The sequence below is a fragment of the Chelonoidis abingdonii genome, chromosome 17 (assembly GCF_003597395.2).
Source record: "Chelonoidis abingdonii isolate Lonesome George chromosome 17, CheloAbing_2.0, whole genome shotgun sequence".
Taxonomy (NCBI): Eukaryota; Metazoa; Chordata; order Testudines; family Testudinidae; genus Chelonoidis; species Chelonoidis abingdonii.
Window position 1 is genome coordinate 7,592,094 of NC_133785.1, and position 18,903 is coordinate 7,610,996.

Consider the following 18,903-nt stretch of genomic DNA (forward strand, 5'->3'; position numbering starts at 1 on the left):
CCAAAGTTGGGGGGGGGGGGGCCCCTGGGGAACCCAGCAGAGGGAACCTTTCACCACAAGTCGGCACCAGGTGGCCATGGAACCCGGAGGTCAGTATCTTTCACCACATCGCACTCCACCATGAGCCAGTACTGAGAGAGTAGAATCTCGGGGTGGGGGGAGGCGGGAAATCTCAGGGGTTGGTTCCTTTGACCACATTGCCTCACCACAGGCTAGTACCAGGGGTGGGGGGCTTGAGGATCCTGGGGGTCACTAACTTTGACTACGTTGTACTCCGCCACAGGCCGGTACCAGGGCTGGGTCAGAGAACGCAGGGGTCGGTACCTTTCACCATGTCGCACTCCACCATGGGCTGGTAGCAGGGATGTAAAGTCCCAGTCCCGGGGAGAGCGATATCCCAGGGGTCAGGTTCTGACCACGTCGCACTCCACTATCAGCCAGTACCAAGGGTGGGAGGGGTCCATGTCGCACTCCACCATGGGCAGGGAACCTTGGAGTCGGTCCTTTTGACCACGTTACACTCCACTATGAGCTGGTATCAAGAGTGGGGGGGTGGGGGTCCCTGTCCCTGTCCGGGGTTGATACCTTTCACATCACACACCACCACGGGCCGGTACCGGGGAGGGGAGTGTTAGGGAGCCCGGGGGGTCGGTACCTTTCACCACGTCGCACTCCACTACGGGCCCGTACTGCTGGAAGAGCGCCCGCAGCTCTCCACTGGTGCAGGCCGCCGAAACGTTACCCACGAAGATCTTGCAGGTGTTGGTGGGCCGCGGGCGGGACGGCTCCACCACGATGCGGCGACCGTGCAGCTGGTGCCCGTTGAGCTGGGCGATGGCGCGGATAGCGGCCGCCTCGTCCCGCAGGTGCACGAAAGCGAACTGCTTCATGAGGGCCACACCGAGCACCGGGCCCACCGCGCCCGTGAACAGCTCGCCCAGCTCCTCGGCCGTGGCCTCCTCGGGCACGTTCCCCACGAACAGCTTCACTCCGGGACGCATGGCCGCGGCCGAGCTGGCACCGGGACGCTGACAAAATGGCGGCAGCACCTCAGACCTTCCGAACGCTCAGATGGGAAGGAAAGAGGAAAACACCCCCCGGCCACCAACACGCCTGCGCAGCGCGCTGACTGCCACCGCCTACGAGCAACCGCGCCTGCGAAGAGCGACACTCGGCTAATGCCGCGCCTGCGCGCTACTGTTGTCTTGCGTACTCCTGCCTCTCCATCCACGCCTCCGCTCTTCTCCTAGCAACATCGTTGCGCCTGCGCATTCGAGGCCCAACCGCCTGTAACCTTTCTTTTACATCCGTCACAATCCGCGCCACCGGCCCTAGCGCGCCTGCGTATTTCCGGCGTGTCCCTTCTCCTGCGTAGTGACGAATACACCTACCCGGGCCTCCGGGCACATGCGCAGAGCCTGACCTTGCGTTAACTGGCTAGGAAACAAAATGGTGCTCCCGCCACGCACGTGCAGGATTCTTGGTCTCGCCCTCAGGCTACGGCACCGTGATAGGCAGGCTCCGTCCACACCCAGTGACCCCACCATGTTCTTCTTCTGTCATAAGAACTACTCCATCCCCAACCCTCTCGCCCCAGCTGGGACGGGGATGGGGGGGGGGGTCTCCCCACTCTCCTGCTGGGGGATTAGGGACCCCCCTTTCCCGAATCTCCCACCTCCAGGGCACCTGCCACCCACCCCTGGAACCTATCCCAGAGAATTTATACAGCAGCTTGCACAGTAGGTGTCAGAGAGAGGACTGGGCACCACCACAATGCAGCTGATCACCTTGGGCAGCAAGACAGCAGTGTGAAAGCAGGAAAATATTTAATGACAGATTCAGTGCACAGGAAAGATACTCAAAGTCATCTCAGCCTCCACAGTTGATTTTAAATGGAAAACAGGCTGCAGCCTAACCCAGGCCCTCCTCTCTGGCTGCCTGCACTCAGGCTGGAGTTATCCAGAAACACGTCAGGCATAGGTACCTCAGCACTTCCTCTTCTGCAATGCATGCAATCTACAGCACTTGCAGCCTTGGCTACTGCCAGACAGATTTCCCAAACCAGTCTGGGGAAAGTAGAGCAGCAAGGAACTTTGATCCTGAGCTCAAACAAACTCTTGCAGGTTTCCTGTAGATACTTACGTAACTCCAGCAACTAATGATCTCTGTGGACAATGTCCTATCTGTTTATGTGGCTTAACAGAAAGAGTACTGGTTCAGGAAACCTGGCTTCGAAACCCAGCTCTGCCATAGGCCTGCTAGGTGACCTTGGCCAAATCACTGCCCCCCTGTGCCTCAGTTTCCTTATATGTAAAATGCAGATGATACTAAACCCCTTTGTAAAGTGCTTGGTGATATGCTGGTTCAGAGTACTAGATATGAACTAGTTAATATTTTATTATTAAAGATTCAATCCCCCAACCCATCTACTTAGTGCAAAAGCAATCACAAGAGAGCTGCCAAGCTCCCTGCCTCCCCATTTCTAGTTCCGCCAGCAAAACCACCCGTGATATACCTGCTGTTTAAAAAAGAACAAATAAGCAAGAGAGGAAAAATTAAGGTGCTTTTTTCACTGCCTTTACAAATCCCAAAGCAGCAAAAAACTGCAGAGTCTATTTACAGCTCCCCTATAAAATGAGACATTGTCTGTAGCGAGTTTAGCAGCACCCAGCTGGGGAAGGATCAGGACACGAAACTGCTCAGAGGTTGGCAATAGAAGAACGAGACTGCAGTATGACACAGGGATACTGTGGAGAAGTCTAGTCCCCACCTAAAGCTCACGTCAGTTCTCCCAGACCGCAGGCTCAAAGTGCCACCCCTTTGATGTTAGAAACACACTGAGCCCCAGCATAGAGCAACAACCAGTAGGCACAATGTGGAAAAAGGAAAGTCATAATCCTATAGGTGAGGGGCAGGCTGGCCAAGCATCCTCCTGCCTGGCCCTGCCACTGGTTTCTCCCGCTCCTCCCACAGCGTCACGCCATCGCAGGTGCAGATTTGCTTGGGGTTCTCGAACAGCCCAGCAGATCGGGCAATGATCCCACAGGCCAGCCTGGAAGGGAGGGAGGGAGCATTAGCAGATGCTGTGCTGCCAGGGGTGCCAGCCACTGCAGCCTGAATGGGCAGTCCCATGACCTGACCATTTGTCCAGTCAGAGGTCAAGCAAGGCCAGACACATCTTACTCGTTACAGTGCAAGAGTACAATAAAGAGGCGTTAACCTCTCATTTGACCATAGCTGCTGATACCCCTCCCGCCAAAGGGGCATGAGGCAAGAGTGGGATGGGGAGGAAGAGAGACTGACACCCCCCCCCCCCAACTTCCTGTAACTCCCTTAGGCTAAGCCGTCCTTCCTCCCATGCTCACAGTTGATCCCATTCCTATATGCTGCTGCCCAGTCTGTCAGTTTGACCCTCAAGTATTTGTGCCAGCAAGATGCTGCCTTGAGTACTCCCCTGGCTCCTGCTTCTTCCCCCTGGCTCCTCACCTCTCACCAGAGTTCCCACAGACTTTAGAGAGTGGGTGACCCCCACGGCCAAGGTCGTCCTCACCAGAATCCACCACCAGAGAGCGGCCGATGATGTCCCAGACCTAGGAAGGATCACAGCCTTTGGCCATCCCTGTTGCATGTATGGATCCCCAGCTCCCCTGGCAGAGCCCAGGTACAGTCCTGGGAAGGGACTTTTGCATGATGAGAACCAGTGCATCCAGGCACAGCTTGGAGAGGGGCTTGTATCCTAGAGCTAGGGAAAGTGCAATCAGCTCTAAAGAAGCTCTCAGGGAATAGTGCCCCACCCCTGCACCCTACCTTCCCTTTGACTGCTCCCGTCATAGCCTCTGTCCCCTCCCCAGGAGCTTGGCTCCCTGTCCCACTGCACCATATGGGTGGCCCATCAGCCGGAAGGGGGTGAGTCTGGAGAGAAGATGAGACTCCACTCCTGCAGTTCCCAGGAGAGCAGCTGACGGAAGGTTTTGACTAGAGGAGGGGAAAGCAAAGGGAGCCCCAAGCTGCTACATACTCTTTCTGCTCCCCCCTTCCCACCTGGGATATTACACCTACTGCTTCAGGGTTCTGACTAGTTTAACTATTAGAGACCAAGGTGAGACCTAGTGCTGGGGGCAGAATATCCCACATCTGCTACTGGAGGCAGGCCTTCCTCTGAAGCACCCGGTGCGGGGCCCTGTGGAAGAAGAGATCCTGAGTGACATGGCCCATGGGTCTGAGCTATTCAGGCAGTTCCTCTGTTCCTATGATATCCCTAAGAGCAAAAGTGTTTAGTGGGATTCGACATTCTCATCTCTATCAAGTGTCCGGAGTTATAATATTAGAGAACCTGGAGCTTAGGAAAGGAGTTATCCCTCCTGTTTCACAGCAGGAGTCTTCCCCTAGCAAATAAGGTCAGGAGGAATGTTCCTTAGGGTGAGGTTATCCCATCAAAGCCTAATGGAGGGTTGCGAGCCCCTTCCTCTGAAGCAGCTGTAGGACAGCTGGATGGGCTCACTGTTCTGATCCACTGTAGTGATGCCTTTCTGAAAGGAACAGTAGGATCCCTCAGCATGCCCTAATCTGACACAGCTCCCACTGGTGTCTCCCCAGCGATCCCTTATGCAGATCAGGGTACCTCACCTTTAGCCGGGTGTCCTCCATTCGGAAGTCTGCTCTTCCATCGCTGCCAGCCAGCACGTTGCCAAGGTCTCCGAGATGCTGGAACAGAGCATCCACCCACACAGTCAGACCCTGGGAACTTTTGACTCGAACTACAAAACACAGCAAGATCATAGCGAATTTTCTTCACAAATTCTTTTCTGGCTGAAAAAAAAAATTAGCTTTTCAACCAAAACCAGTATTTGGGTTGAAAATTTCCGGAATTTTGAGGTAGAAATGGCCCCAAAACCTTATGTTTAACCAAAAACAGTTTTTGAAAACAAAACTTGTTTACATTTTCAATGGAAAGATTTTGAGGGGAAATGTTTGTTTTTCAAAATTTCAAAGAAAACAATTGTTATTTTCCAAGGAGGTGGATAACGACTCTGTGGGCTGTGATCAGGCTGTGTTGGACAAGTATTTCAGTTTAGTTTGTTTCAAAGCCAGGCTGTGTCTGGCCCCATATGGCAAAGTGAGAGCCAACTAATGTGGGCATGCAAATGGAGACCATTGCTCAGAGGTCCCCAAGAGCAGCACAGGCAGGAACGTGGCACCCTGAGGACTGGAAAAGGTGCCTTCCTTTTCTTGGAGAACTGCAATGTTTGAAGTCTTTGCTGTCTCTGGACAAGTGATTGACTGTTTCATTCTGGCTTGCCCTCTATTGAGTCAACCCCCGTGCCTCCTCAGCACTGACTGCCAAAGAAGAGCACCCCCATCAAGTCACCCACTCTCCCCCAGTCACCCACAGAACTGACTCAGGGGAGAGTGCCCTACTGAGCCCCCAACTCCATGCAGCACAGCCATCCCTTCCATCACACTACAGTGAGCATTGACTGAGAGGAGAGCACCCCCGGCAGAGGCACTCACTGCTCTCCCTGCAGCAATGCTAGCGTTACCAAAGGGCACTGAGGCCATAACTGACAGTGAGGGCACAATGCATGAACATGACCAGAACTCACCCTGTGTGCATCCTGTGGGCCTCCGTGACACTCCCCGTCTGGGTTGAAATGGTCTCCACAACTGTTTGAGGGGGGGGAAAAAAGGGAAGCCAGTATGACTTAGTGCAGAGGCTTCACACCACAGCCTCCAGAGAGATCTGGCCTGTTACCTGCTCCACTCTACATTTCAACACAGGGTTGGAATGTGCACTGGCCAAAGGGGAAGGAGCTGAACTGGGAAACAGCCTCACCCCCTCACAGCTCGTGTCCTCTTGCTGTGTCTGCCTACGTGCCTGCCCGACACACTCCTCAAGAAAAGGCCAATCAGATGCACTCTTCACAGCTGCTGAAAAATGGAGGGCCTAATGGAGGGGCACTGGGCTGGGAGCCCTGGGTTCTATGACAGGGCCTGCCACTGATCTTAGGCAGATCCCTCCCTTTGTCTCTCAGTGCTTCTGTTTCCCCATCTGTTAAATGGGAATCTTGACATTAAATGCCATTAAGTTGGGAGGCACCCATTTCCCTTAAGTACCTTTGCAAACCCCAGGCTGCTATACTGGACAGCAATACCTCCCTGCAGGGGAGAGGTCTCTTACCTGTCACAAGAGTTCGTGACGTCCCCAAATTCATGGACGTGCAGCCCATGCAACCCTGGCTCCAGACCATCAATGGTCCCTTCAATGAGACACTTCTCTGGGGAGACCTGCAGGAATCTCACCACCCCTTGGACAAGGCTGGAGCCTGACATCATGGCCACAGCTGCACCGAGGTTCTCTAAAAGAGAGAGGGCAAAGTCAGGCGGACACGGACAGTCACAGCCACCCGCACTCCCCTCCCCAACTAAGATGCCCCAGACAGCAGAGCAAGCAGAGTAGCACCAGTGTCGAGGAACTCCCTGAGGAGGAGCTGAGAGGATGAAATACAGCACAGGAAGGGGAAGATATTGGCCACGCAGCACAGTGGAACTGGAGACCGTTCTGTATATTATGGTATGGCCCAGGGGCTAGGGCACTAGCCTAGGATTTGTGAGATCCAGGTTCGAGTCATTGCTCTGCCCCAGTTTCCCTGTGTGACACTGGGCAAGAAAGTCCCTTAGCCTCTCTGTGTCTCAGTTTCCCGATAATAGCACTGCCCTGCCTCCCAGGGAAGCTGTGAGGGCAGATACAGTAAAGACTGTGAAGCACCCAAATACTACAGTGATGAGGGTCATAAAACTACCTTACACAGATAAATCATAAAGAGGCACTCATCTCACATTGGGGCCCCTGACGTACCAGACACCACATACTCTTCCCCCGTTTCAGGTGCAGCACAGACACACAGTGTGAAGCAGTCCCTGCTTTGAAGTGCTCACAGCCTAAAGAGCCAAACATAGGTACCAAGAGGGGAAGGGATTTGCCCAGCAGCAGAGCCAGGAATATAACCCACAGCAATAGACTGGGACTCCTAGCCGCTACCTCATGCTACCTCCTGTTCCTTTCAGGCTATGACCTAGGGACTCCATACTCACGTGGCTCACTGCTCCCCATGCCCTTCAGCACAGCCCGGCGGCCTGTGCTCTCCAACAGGCCCTTCACCTTCCCAGCACTCATGCTGGTCTCCACCAGCACACTCTGAGAGTCCAGCCGAATGTCCAGCACCCGGAGCCCTGCAGGAAAAGCCCTGGCATGGTGAAAACAGCAGGAGCCCACAGCAGCTGTCATAGGGAATGAGAGGGCTGGAGTGTCTCTCACCTGTTGCTCCTTGCAGAGAGGCTTGCACGGCATCCACGCATTCCTGGCAGTTCATCTGCACAGCGAACTCCAGCTGGTTGATTTTAGGAGGCAGTGAGACAGAGTTTGTCACGGAAACCAACCCAATTCCACACCTTGGCAGTCTTCATCCATCAGTCCTACCCCTCCCCTGGCCCAGAACTACAACACCTCTTTTGAACATGGTTCAAAAAAGAACTAGTAAGTTACTGGAGGAGAGGTCCATCAATGGCTCTTAGCCAGGATGGGCAGGGATGTATCCCTAGCCTCTGTTTGCCAGAAACTGGGAACAGGTGGCAGGGGGTAGATCACCTGATGTTTACCTGTTCTGTTCATTCTGTTTGGTCTGACCCAGCATATTCACTCCAGCAGAAGGGGGTTTCCTGTCCTCTCTAGAATTGCCCCCCACCTAGAGGGAGCTAAACCAACCATCTCATACCCTACTGCTGTACAATTCTCCCAACACTGGGCAGTTTGGATTTCTCATCTCCAGCAACTGCCCCTCTCTCAATCCCTCCCATGCAGGAATTCTGTACTGTGCCACGCATGCTCATACATAAGGTGACTTTGCCCCCGCCATGTTCATCGGCCCACCCACAAGGTATTTATATTCTGCCCCATTCATCCCTCTCCTCGCTACCCCTTACACAAGAAACTTCGCCCCAGAGGCATATGTCCTCCAGAAGAGACTATCTCTCATTCCCTCCACCGCGGCACACAATTTCTTCTCCTCCAGGCACATACACAGGGGACAGCCCTCCAGACATGTACCTCCCCCACCTCCAGCATGCCCCCGTGACTCACACAGGGCACTATGTTCCTCCACCTACAAGCACTGACAACTCAGGACAGATCTTATCACGAGTCTCGTTGTTGGGCGTGCCCCGGGCTCCTGGCAGTGGGACGATCCCAGCCCCGCTTTGATTAAGCTCAGTGCAAACAAACACAGGGACCAAGCGGGGAAGGGACCTGCTCGATATCTGCAGCAGAGGCGGGAACAGAACCCTCCCCCCTGCCCCCAGCACGTTGCCTCCTAGAGGCACAACCCAGCTTCCCCGCTGCGGAGTCTCCTTACCCGGCAGCTGGGGCCTCCTGCCTCCCCAGGCCCCGGCGTCGCCTCCATCGCTCGCTCCCGTCTGCCCTCTACGGTGTCCGCCCGGCCCGGACTCGTTTCCAAGAAACGCGCCGGTCACGACACTTCCGGCCGTCAGCCTGATTAGCGGAAGCTGAGATGCGGCCGCCAACCCCACCAAAGCTCGCGGGGGGGGGCACGAGCTATTTCCGGTGCGCTGTTACCATGGAAACTCTGCTTGCTGAGACGCTCTCCCGGCTCTGAGCCGGGAAGTGGCGAGCAAGGGCCGGGCCGAGCCCCGGGATTAGGGCGCAGCGGCTGGGGGTTCTTGTGAGCCCAGGGGCCTGCCTCCCCCGGGGGCTGGGAGTCGGGAACGAGGGGTTGCTGGGAGGCCGAGGGGCAGAGTCCTCTCTGGGCCCCTGAGCGGGCGTATCCGTCATGTCCCGCGCTGGCTCCTCCTGGGATCTCTATGCCTTGGAGGACACGGAGGAAGTGACCCAGACGCTGCACCAGGTCTACCAGGGTATCCTGGCCCCGCTCTCCCTCTTCCAGACTCCTTCAAACGGGCCCCCAGGAGTCTCACAGCCCACCCTAGCCCCGGCCCCAACCAGCCCCCAGCTCCATGGTACACAGGAGACTACTTCTGCCGAGCCTCCCAGCAGCCCGGAGACCAGCCACACGCTACCATCTGGCTCCCCAAAGCCTCCGGTGCCTGCATTCTTTATCCCAGTTTCCCTAGCTGCTCTGACCCAGTTGATTGAAGAGCGCCTTTCTTTGGGCAGGGAGTCGTTGCCCATCTCCAGCCAGGCAGGACAGGTCTTCAAGGAGATCATCCTGGCAGAAGTAAAATTCGCCTGGGAGGATGCCAGTCAGTCACTCTCCAACCCAGCCCTCAGCAGCTGGGAGAACAAGGACCTATACCAGCATCTGGTGTCATACATCACACTTGTCTCTGAACACCTCTTCTTCCACTATCTCTGCCTGATGGAGCTCCACCGGGACATGGCTGTCTTCACTGACTATGCCAACCTCACCCGCTTCGCAGCCCAGCTCTCTCTGGACTGCTCCAGTCTCCTCAACATGGCTGCCATCCAGCGACATCTCATTGCAGAGCTGAAGACCCCGCCGAACCAACTTTTTCTTGACAGCAAGCCAGCTCCGCCAGAGCGAAAACAGCCACCACAGAGAGGCTGGCACTCAGCCAGACGCACTATGGGCTGCCGCCTCGGCCTCACCATCAGTCACTTCATCAAACTGACCAGGCCCCACACGCAGACATGCAGGCAGAAAATCAGAAAGGATATAAAAGAACTTGAGGAGATACCCCCATTGGACTTAAGCAGAGTCTATCACTTGATCCCTAATGTAGAGACTTTTGACAGCTGCTTTACCAACCTCCCATGTGTAGCAGTGAGAACCCCCTGCTCCTGTACCCCTGCTTCAGAAGATCAGGAAGTCACAAAGAGGGTCAGGCATAAGGCTGGCTCCATTTCCAAAAAAAGTCATTCATTGCCCAATATGAGAGATGGGCAACTCCTCTCAGATGAACTTGGGATCCATCTTCCCCCTCGGCCCCTCACACCGATAGTGCCCAGTTGCTATGCTGAGTCAGCAACAGATGGCAATCTTGAGGAGTCCATGGCCATAGCCGAGGACCTCCGCAAACTAGTTCAAGGCTCCCTCCTCAGAAGTGGTAGCAGAAGAGATGAGAGTGAGGATGCAGAACTGCCTCCCATCATTGGAGCACTGACACGACGCAGAGCCAATGTAACCAAACTCCAGCAGCTTCAGGAGACACTTAGATGCCTCCAGGAAGAGGAGATGGCTGAGCAACAGCTGAGATATATGGTAGTTTTTGCACCACCCACTCACCCTCAAGCCGCCACGGTGAATCTTCAAATACACCATGGCATGGTAGCAAAGGCAGCTGACCTACAAGTGTCCGACAGAGTACTTGTTGACTCTGTGGCTATTCAGAGATACGGCCCCTTGTACAATGATCTTCTGGGAGAGATTGATACTGCTACAGTGAGTTACTTGGATGCAAACCTTTCAGCTGGGGAAGAGATCCGGGAAATTTACAAGGAACTGATAAAAATCATCCCCACAGAGTATCTGAGATTTGACCAAGGACCCCTGATAGAGCCTGCAGCTGAGAACGTGGACTTATCCAACAGCTTGGCTTCCTCCACACTGACCAAAAGGAAAAGTGAGCAGGTAATCAATACAGAATTGAATAAGCTGCTGCCTGCTGGACCGTTCAGCACCCAGAAAGTCATTACAACAGTGCAATCAAGTTTGCCCCTCATGATTGCCCGTGAACAAAAAACCACTTGGTATCAGTGGTGGAAATCTGCCCTTAACGCCGATGACTACCTGAAATATGTCTCCACCAAGGAGTCTGATTACCTGCATGTGATATTTCATTTGTACAATGAGGGGGAGGAGCCACTTTTCATAGATGAAGCCCAAAAGAAACAATTGGAGGAAGCACTGAGAGAGGTAAAACGGAAAGTGGCAGAGGTCCGCTCAAAGAGAGAGAAGTACATGCCTGGGATGTGGAACACAAACACCATCATGCTTGGCGGGCTTGGGACTTTTGAGGACCAGGACCATAAGCCTGAAGACCTCAGACTGTTGCAGAAGCGACTGGAAAGACTCTGGGAAGTTCTTCATTTCCCTGATAGGGAGAGGCTTGATATGGCGATTAAGTACAGCTCCAACCAGTCTTACGCTCAGCTCCCAGCTATGCTCAAAGCCTGGGAGAAAGCAGCAAAGAGTATCCAGGAACGGGAGCTCTTGCTATTAGAGCTGGAGAAGTTTGAGCAAACCGCCTCTGACCCAAACCGCTTCTTCGAAAGGAGCCTTGAGTCTTTCGCCACACGCACCTGGGAGTCAAGGACCAGAGGCCGCCTGTATGCAGCGATCGCCCAGTGTGACACCGACCTCTACATCATTCTGCACCAGATCAAGGAGAGGTTCCATGACAGTGTGACTTTCAAGGGCCGCCCATACTTGGAGAAGATGCGGTGGGACAAAGTGGAGATGCTGTACTGGCTGCAGCAGGAACGTCGTGCTGGTGCCCTGGCAAAAGAAACAGGGAGAGAGGCGAGGCTCTGGAAGCTACCGCCACTGGCTCAGGTAGGCAGCAGTGCAGGATTCTCTCCCCCATTCCAGTAATGTGCGAAGGAAAACGGATTAGCTGGGTAAATGACTCAATGGGGACAGTTCTCTGATCTTGCCAGGCCAAAGTAAGGATCTTCTGTACAGTCACCCTGTGATGGAGAATCATCAGAAGAGGGTGAGGGAAGTGCCAAACAAGAGCAATAAATACTTACAAAGCCAGAGCAGTAAATTATTCCCTGGATCCATTACTGGCTGGTGGATCTGTTCTGGAGTCAGCATACACAGCTTAGAGCAGCATCACTCATACGCCTATCCTTGCAGAAAATCCAGGGAGCAAAGCTGGGGTCAGGGAGGCATATGCCAGTGTTTGGAGCACCCAAGGTGAAATGCAGCAGCCAGAAGAGGGGAGGGAAGACAGACCACTCCATTAGGAGAAGGTGGGGAGGAAATTGTGAGGAAGTATGGAACACCATGCAGGAAGAGATGGATACTGGGATGGGGGAAAAGAGAGGTTTCATTGGAGTAGGGGACATATAGGGAGAAGGAATGATGCAGGGAGGGAAAACAAGCCAAGTTATTTTGGGCTATAAACCCTCTAGAGATGGGGTGCAAAACACTCAGCGTTGGCCTAACTCTGCTCCCACTTACATCAGTGGTCTTTTCGTGCTGACTATAATGGGAGCAGAGTCAGGTTTTGCAAAGCCCAGCCTTAGAGAGTTTATATTCTCTGAAGGGCCAACATTCTCTAAAAGGCCCAGAATGGGCAGGAGGAGCTTGGTCAGTGTAATGCTAGGTGCAAGCAGTGAGCTTGTTGGGATTCTTCAGTCTGCATTACATAGTTCAAGGAGTTGGACTGTATGATCCAACTGGGCATTTCTGGAATTCATATCAGTTAACCCAATAGGCCTGGGACCATCTAAAACAGCTATAAAAATGGCACCCACATCTCCTCAGTGCTGGCGGGGGATCGGAACTGGATGCTCCTTGGAGAAAGAAGAGTTGGGAGTCAGCCCAGATACCACAGCTCAGCACAGCTTTGAAGGAAAATTGATCTACAGCAAACTAAGGCCACTTCACTTCTGAATGAGAGAATCTACAGGGCTTAATGCCCTTAACTTCACTCCTTCAGTTAATTCAGCTTTCCAGAGTGTCCCTGTGTAGACCAACCCTCACAGGCAGCCAAAACCAGACTGCCTGAATACATGGAAGTCACTCTAACCCAGTGTCCTCCGCCACAAGATCATGCTCTGCCGTGAGGGTTCTTCCCAGACCCCATGTCACTTGCCCAGTGTCAGTTGAAGGGGACTTTTCCAACATAGGGAGCAAGAACATTTTATTATGGAAAATATCTATTAACCCCTCCATACCCTGTTCAAAATGGAACAACCACATCAGCTGCAAACTATTAAAGTCACCTGTAGGGACAGATTGAGCCTGGAAAATTACAGCCCCAGAAATGAATTTGTCCAACTTAAGAGACCATCCCTTCAGCTTTAATGACAGCAATCTCACAGTACTATTCATCTGTAGAGCTCAGTGCACTTTGCAAAGATCAGTATTATCCCCATTTTACAGAAGGGAAAACAGGCAGAGAGGGTGATTTACCCAGTGTTACCCAGCAGGCCAGTGACCTCCCAAGTCCCAGTCCACTGCTTTATCCACTAGGCCATGCAGCCTTGCCCCAGTGAGGCATCCACAGCTGACTTTGCTGGAGAAGATTCCCACTGGATAAATGAGCTGGATGGGACCCTGGCTTCACAAGGACAGGGATAGGCTGCAGTGTTCCCTTGTGTCAGAGACACCTTGGTGCCTTCTCATATGGCATTAGTAAGGGAAACACCACTTCTACATCCCACAGTGCAGAGAAAGCTGTAGGAGTGGTCTCTTCTCCACAGCCAGAGAAACCTGTGGGTAGCACTTAACAACTGCATATTTCTCATAGCTGCCGATAGGAGCATTTACAGATCAGGCTGCAAGCTCCAGCTGCTGGCCTGGCTATCCAACTGCTTGGGCACTCAGCTGAGCTGCAGGTACACACATGGGCCACCATACAGCCCAGCCAATGGCCATTCCTACACCCTAGCCTGTGGAACTCAATGCCACAAGACATCATCAAGCGAACAGCTTAACAGCATTCATAAAGGGGTTGGACAGTATATGGCTAAAGGGAATCTCCACGAGTTCCAGAAGGGATCCAAACCGTCCTGCACTGGGGCATTTATCAACCACTAACTCTTGAGGTCAGGAGAGAATGGCTCAGCAGGACAGATTATCCCCTCACTGCAGGCTTTCTTGGCCCTTCCTTTTGTACTAATCACTGTTAGAGACAGGATACTTAGCTAGAGGGATTCACTCATCTAATATATTGTAACTGTTCTTATGTTCCTACAGAGTAACCACATGGAGACAGGCAGAGGAAATAATATAGATACAAGGGAAGGATGAGGCCCGCATAGAGTGGTGTAGATGGACAGGTGGGATGTGCCTAGGTGCAGACTCCACCAAGAAAGTAAGTTTGCATTTATACAGCACGATGGATGGAGCATCCAGCTTCTGAGGACAGTCAGTTTTACAAATGGGCAAGCAGAGATTAAGCAAGGGGGTGCAGTGACTCACTGTCAGAGCCAGGCCTAAAATGCAAGATCTGTCCTCCCCTCTCTCTCCTCCAGACACTCCTTTAACAAGAACAACCCAAACATCTATAAGAAAATACTTTTTATTTTTCCCTCACAAAAAATAGTTTCCTCCTCTATGCTGCAGGAAGTATCACCTGCAACAGGGACTGGATCGCACAGAGCAGGAGCTTTGCATGCTAAGCTGGAGAACGAAGTAGCCAATTTTGAGAGAGAGAGAAAACTCTGGTTGCCATCATGACTTGGGCCTGGCAGTACATCTGGTTTCTGCTCCCCTGGGGGTAAAATAAAGCAGAAGAGCTTAAGTGGGGCAGAGAAACATTAATGTGTCCACAACTGTCTTCTGCGCTCTCCAGTGTCCCTCTAATTGCTCCCAGCTCTAGCTGTCTCCCATTGCCTGCACCCCCTTCATCCACAAGCTGCCCTAGAGTGGCATGGGCAGTGTCAGGGCAATCCTATGGGCATACTGATCTCTTGGCAATCAGTACTTTAGCACTAGAAAGTGAGTGAGGAACAGTTAACCTTTAGAATGCTGAAGACCAGTGTTATCATGCCTGTGCCTCTGCCTCTCCCTAACAGGAGGCCACCATGCCTCCACTCAGAGACCATTCTCTCAATCATGTGCACCAGGCCTCGAGCCCAGTCCCCAACCCACTGCTCAACACTTCCCCCTTGGATTCCCAGCTTCATGAACCAGAGCACAGGGGGCATCCAGTAGAGCAGAGTGGGTGAAGTTAGGCCTGTGCCATCCAAGAGCCAGAACCGCCCCCCTCCTGCCAGCATATAGCACCCTACCTTGGAAATGAAGGCATTAGCCAGGGCCCTCAAGAATTACAAGGCAGGAGCAGGATGGTCTGTGACATTGAGAAGGGGATCCTTAATTTATAATGCAGTAGGCTGCGGGCATGCACTTTTCCAAGCTGGGGCTTGGACATTTTCAGAACATAGACTAACCTGTCCTCACTACATCCCTGGCTGGAGGAGTCACTACCACTAGAACCCCTATCTACATAGGTAACTTGGCCAAGGCTCCTGAGCACCTCAGGATAGAGCAGGGATGAAGATTTAGGGAGTTTCAATCCCCAGCTTTGCTCAGGATAGGCAGAAACACTGCCTCTCAATAAAGGCCCCTTCCATTCATTACCCTCCTTTCATTGTAGGGGTTCAGTTCACTCCATGCTGCCAGTTTCAGCCTAGCAGCAATCCATGGGCAGCCAGATTTTTTCATCTCACCCACAGCTAGACTAAAAGAGCAACGTGTGTGAGTCAAGTACCGTTTGGCTTCAGGAACAGCCAGTCCACACCCAGTAACAGCTCTGGCGCATAAAGGTGGTAGCTTCTTCCTGGCCCATAGAACCATCCTCTCAGTCACTACTCTATGGAAAAAACTAGACAGAAGTTTTTAAACAAAATGCAGTCCCCACAGTGAAATCCTGTGTCAGAAGCTGGAATTGCTGGCAGCATTTCCTAGGACAGGTCAGTGTTGGGAATGCCACCAGCTCCTGGATAAGATACGTTCCAGCTGCTTATAGAGAGGGTGAAGTGTGTGGTTTGTACCAGATGCTGAGGGGAAAAACTTGGAATGCTAGTCCTTTTCACCACCAAGAGCAGTTTCAGAAGCAGCTGGTGCAGCACAAGGATGCTGCTCTAGGTCAGGCTCTCTCTGAAACGTTGCACAATTCGCGCTCTCACTGCCCGGGCCTCACTGGAGATCTGAACAAAGGAGGTTTGCACTGGAAGCTCTGGGTCAGCATCCGACCCCTCCACCAGTTCCTCCCCCTCTGCCAGGTCTAAGGGCATCCTGCGGCTCAGGGCGATGTTGTGCAGTATACAGCAGGCCAGGAAGATCTGGCAGACTTTCTGGGGGGTGTACTGCAAGGAGCCACTTGATTTATCCAGGCAGCGGAAACGCATTTTCAAGAGGGTGCATGTCTGCTTGAGCACCGAGAGGGCCTCCTGGTGCATGGCATTGTACTTCTCCTCTCCCGGACTACATGGGAATAAAATTGGAGTCATGAGCCATGTTTTCAGCGGGTAACTTCGGTCTCCTACAGGCACAGAAGGAGGATAGAAGAAATATGTTAGCACAGACTCCCCCAGGCCTTTGGAAGCTGAGCTCCCACTCTTCTTTGGGGGAAATGAAACCAAAGCACTCCCACCCCAGCCCCATAATGCGCTGTGAAAGACCACACATAGTTTAGATCTTCATCTTCACACATTCTTAAACATGTAACTAGTCCCACTGCAGTCAACGGACTGTTTAGAGGCTGAAAGGTATCTGTGTGCTAAGTACTTACCAGGGTCTACCTCTGGTCCGTATTCACACTGGGAGTAGTTACAGCTCTTATCTTTCTAGATGAAGCTTGCCAGTGGAGTGTCCAAGCACCTCACCATTTTACCCACATACCCCCTTGAGGAAGAGAAGTCCCTTTTATAGGCACAGGGTAGAATTAAGTGACTTGCTGAAGGTCATACAGCAGGTAAGTGGCAGAGTGGTGAACTGAACTCAGGACCCTATTCCCCTGGACCATCCTTCTTACATATTGTCAGTCATGCTGAGATACAGATATCATCCCACCAGGTGCCGGGCGCAAGGGATCACTATGTTTGGTGAACAAGGTCAGGGGGCTGTTCCACAATGGAGAGGCCTCTCTGGTTGCCCACCCCCCAGAGCATTGTCTGTCCTGACTCACCCAGCAGCCACAGCCCGTCAAGCCGGGCTCCGTCAAGCAGCCGAGCCAGGGCAGAGTTCTCCAGCACGGCGGCGTTGGGGCAGGAGCCAGGGTATTTGGCCACCACGTTGATGATGGTGCCATGAGAATCACACACCACCTGCATGTTCATGGAGTGGTAGTTGCGGGCATTGCGGTAGGCAAGCTCATTTTCTGAGGGGGCCCGCAGCGCCACATGCATGCTGCCTAGCAGGCCCAGCACCCCAGGAAAGCGGCCCTCAGCATGCCCTGCTGTGGGGACTGGGACTGGGAAGGTAATGTAGCGGGCAGCCCGGCGCTGCAGTGCCTCCAGGAATTGGGCCAGGCAGTTGGACATGGCTGACTGGCTGATGCCTGTAGTGTCCCGTGTGGCCGTCTGGAAGGAGCCTGAAGCCAGGAAGGTGAGGGCTGAGGTCACCTTGACAGCCACCGGCAGGGCATGGCTGCGACCTGTCAAGCTCTCTAGGTCAGAGCCCAGCTCGCTGCAGAGCCCCGCAATAGCTGCCTTGTCCAGACGATAGCGCCGCAACACCTGCTCCTCGCTGAGGTCCAGGAAGGAGCTGCGGGCCCGGTACACCCGGTGCTCAGGGTAGAAACGACGCCGCCTGCTCCGCTTCCTCCGGGGCCCCGTAGCCCCCTCACTGCTGCGTTCCCGCACCCGTCGCAGCAGCAGCACTGTCTCCGACATCTTTCCTACGCCTCGCGGGCCCCAGGGGCAGGAGCCACCCCACGCCTCGCGGGCCCCCAACCCCTAACGTAGCTAAGGGAGAGAAAAGAGGAGATCCACCCCCATGCCCCCAGGGCGGGAGAAGGGCTGGTGGAAGCACAGGTAGCGCAGCCCGGTTGCCAGGGAGCCCCTCAGGCAAGAGCCCTACCCCCAGCAGGGGTGTGGTGCGAGCTGGGCGCGTCGGGAGATCCCCATCTACACACCGCCTAGGGGTACTGATGCCGCCAGCGGGCACCTACCCCCCCCCCGAAAAGAGGAGCAGGAGGCGCCCGGGAAGGGGGCAGGGGCCACTGGTTGAGCAGAGAGCGGAGCCCGCGCGCGGGTAGCGCGAAGCCGCTGTGCCCCGTCGGCAATCGCAACCAAAATCTTCCAGTCTCGCAGCGCCTCCACCGGCCCAGACCGCAGGGCGAGCACGACGCAAAGAGGTCCCGCCCTTCTCCGCCGGCCCTGATTGGCTGCACTCCCCTCATGTGACCGGAACCCATCCTATCGGAACGCCATTGGCTGGGATGCCCGCCATACAGACGGCCGGTCGTCCCCACAACGCATTGTTGTGACGTAAACTTCTACTTGTCCAATAACAGCTCGCTGATGGAGACCGGAAACCAATAGGAGTGTGGCGTTGAGAGAATGGGGTGGGGGTAGACGGGGTCAATGGCGGGGCGGAGCGGGTACGAGACTCCGCCATTTTGTTATCGTCATCGAGACAAAACCGTGGCTTGAGAAAGAGCTGTTCTTGGTGGTGAGAGATCCGGGTCTCAGTCCCCCGCTTTCCCCCTGCAAACGGGACTGGGCAGGGATAGAATCCAGGGGTCCTGGCCCCCAGCCTCCCCCCCGCTGGCCCACTAGATTCTGTCTCCCCCTAGAGCTGGAATAGAATCCAGGGGTCCTGGTGCCCAGGCCTGCCCCGACCCACTAGACCATCCCCTCCCAGAATTGGGAAAGAACCCCGGAGTATTGGCGCCCAGCCCCCTTTCATCCATTTTAACCACTAGACAGCCCGCTCCCGAGCTGGGCTAGAATTCGAGAGCCCTGACACCCAGCCTCCCTTCCACCCCCTGTTTTAATGACTGGACCCCTGACCCACTAGACCTTACCCCCTCCCAGAACTGAGCTAGAGTCCTAGGAATACTCAACTCAATGACTGCAGATTACTTTGTGTTTAATTACAATTAAAGAATAACTAGCTGAATAAAAAGTGGCCCTCTTAAGTCTGGCAATATAACTTGAGAGCTGATATTTGAAAGCAGGAGACTTCTGTTCCGCAAATTAAATCTTGTTTCCTTTAAAAACAAGTCTTT

At 53.8% G+C, this 18,903-nt stretch overlaps 4 protein-coding genes across 19 annotated transcripts in view; 2 read left to right on the forward strand and 2 right to left on the reverse strand.

Moving 5' to 3' along the window:
- The window catches only part of RBM14 (RNA binding motif protein 14), a 26,450-nt gene extending 24,729 nt beyond the window's left edge, over nt 1-1,721 (reverse strand). For all 4 annotated transcript variants that reach the window (XM_032798536.2, XM_032798494.2, XM_032798519.2 and 1 more), the window contains exon 1: nt 656-1,721. In XM_032798536.2, the coding sequence (XP_032654427.1) occupies nt 656-1,001 (346 nt within the window). In that variant the 5' untranslated portion in view covers nt 1,002-1,721. The remainder of the gene's footprint in view (nt 1-655) is intronic.
- The window catches only part of LOC116835598 (RNA-binding protein 4B-like), a 93,355-nt gene that overhangs the window by 44,504 nt on the left and 29,948 nt on the right, over nt 1-18,903 (forward strand). The window contains exon 1 of one of the 13 annotated variants that reach the window (XR_012657160.1): nt 18,256-18,341. The exons of 10 other annotated variants lie outside the window; for them this stretch is intronic. The gene's annotated coding sequence lies outside the window, so the exon portion shown is untranslated. Of the gene's footprint in view, nt 1-18,255; nt 18,345-18,903 lie in introns of those variants that run through there. 2 more of the 13 variants (XR_012657161.1, XM_032798610.2) reach the window with 2 other exon arrangements.
- Nucleotides 1,810-8,492, reverse strand: CCS (copper chaperone for superoxide dismutase). Its single transcript, XM_032798649.2, has 8 exons — nt 8,409-8,492; nt 7,316-7,388; nt 7,093-7,230; nt 6,179-6,356; nt 5,604-5,664; nt 4,627-4,704; nt 3,487-3,590; nt 1,810-3,052 (listed from the first exon to the last, which is right to left on the reverse strand). The coding sequence occupies exons 1-8, from the start codon at nt 8,454-8,456 to the stop codon at nt 2,899-2,901; spliced, it is 834 nt and encodes a 277-aa protein (XP_032654540.1). The 5' UTR covers nt 8,457-8,492; the 3' UTR covers nt 1,810-2,898.
- Nucleotides 8,844-11,588, forward strand: CCDC87 (coiled-coil domain containing 87). The gene has a single exon (XM_032798478.2). It carries the CDS (start codon nt 8,844-8,846, stop codon nt 11,583-11,585), a length of 2,742 nt encoding a protein of 913 aa, XP_032654369.1. The 3' UTR covers nt 11,586-11,588.

Bases quoted from the DNA above. Each gene is read 5' to 3' on its own strand.
- CCS (XM_032798649.2), bottom strand. From the start codon at position 8,456: ATGGAGGCGACGCCGGGGCCTGGGGAGGCAGGAGGCCCCAGCTGCCGG. The intron at 7,231-7,315 runs GTGAGAGACACT...CTTTTCCTGCAG, and splicing joins CTCTCTGCAAGGAGCAACAG to GGCTCCGGGTGCTGGACATT. The intron at 6,357-7,092 runs GTGAGTATGGAG...TCTCTCTTTTAG, and splicing joins CATGGGGAGCAGTGAGCCAC to AGAACCTCGGTGCAGCTGTG.
- CCDC87 (XM_032798478.2), top strand. From the start codon at position 8,844: ATGTCCCGCGCTGGCTCCTCCTGGGATCTCTATGCCTTGGAGGACACG.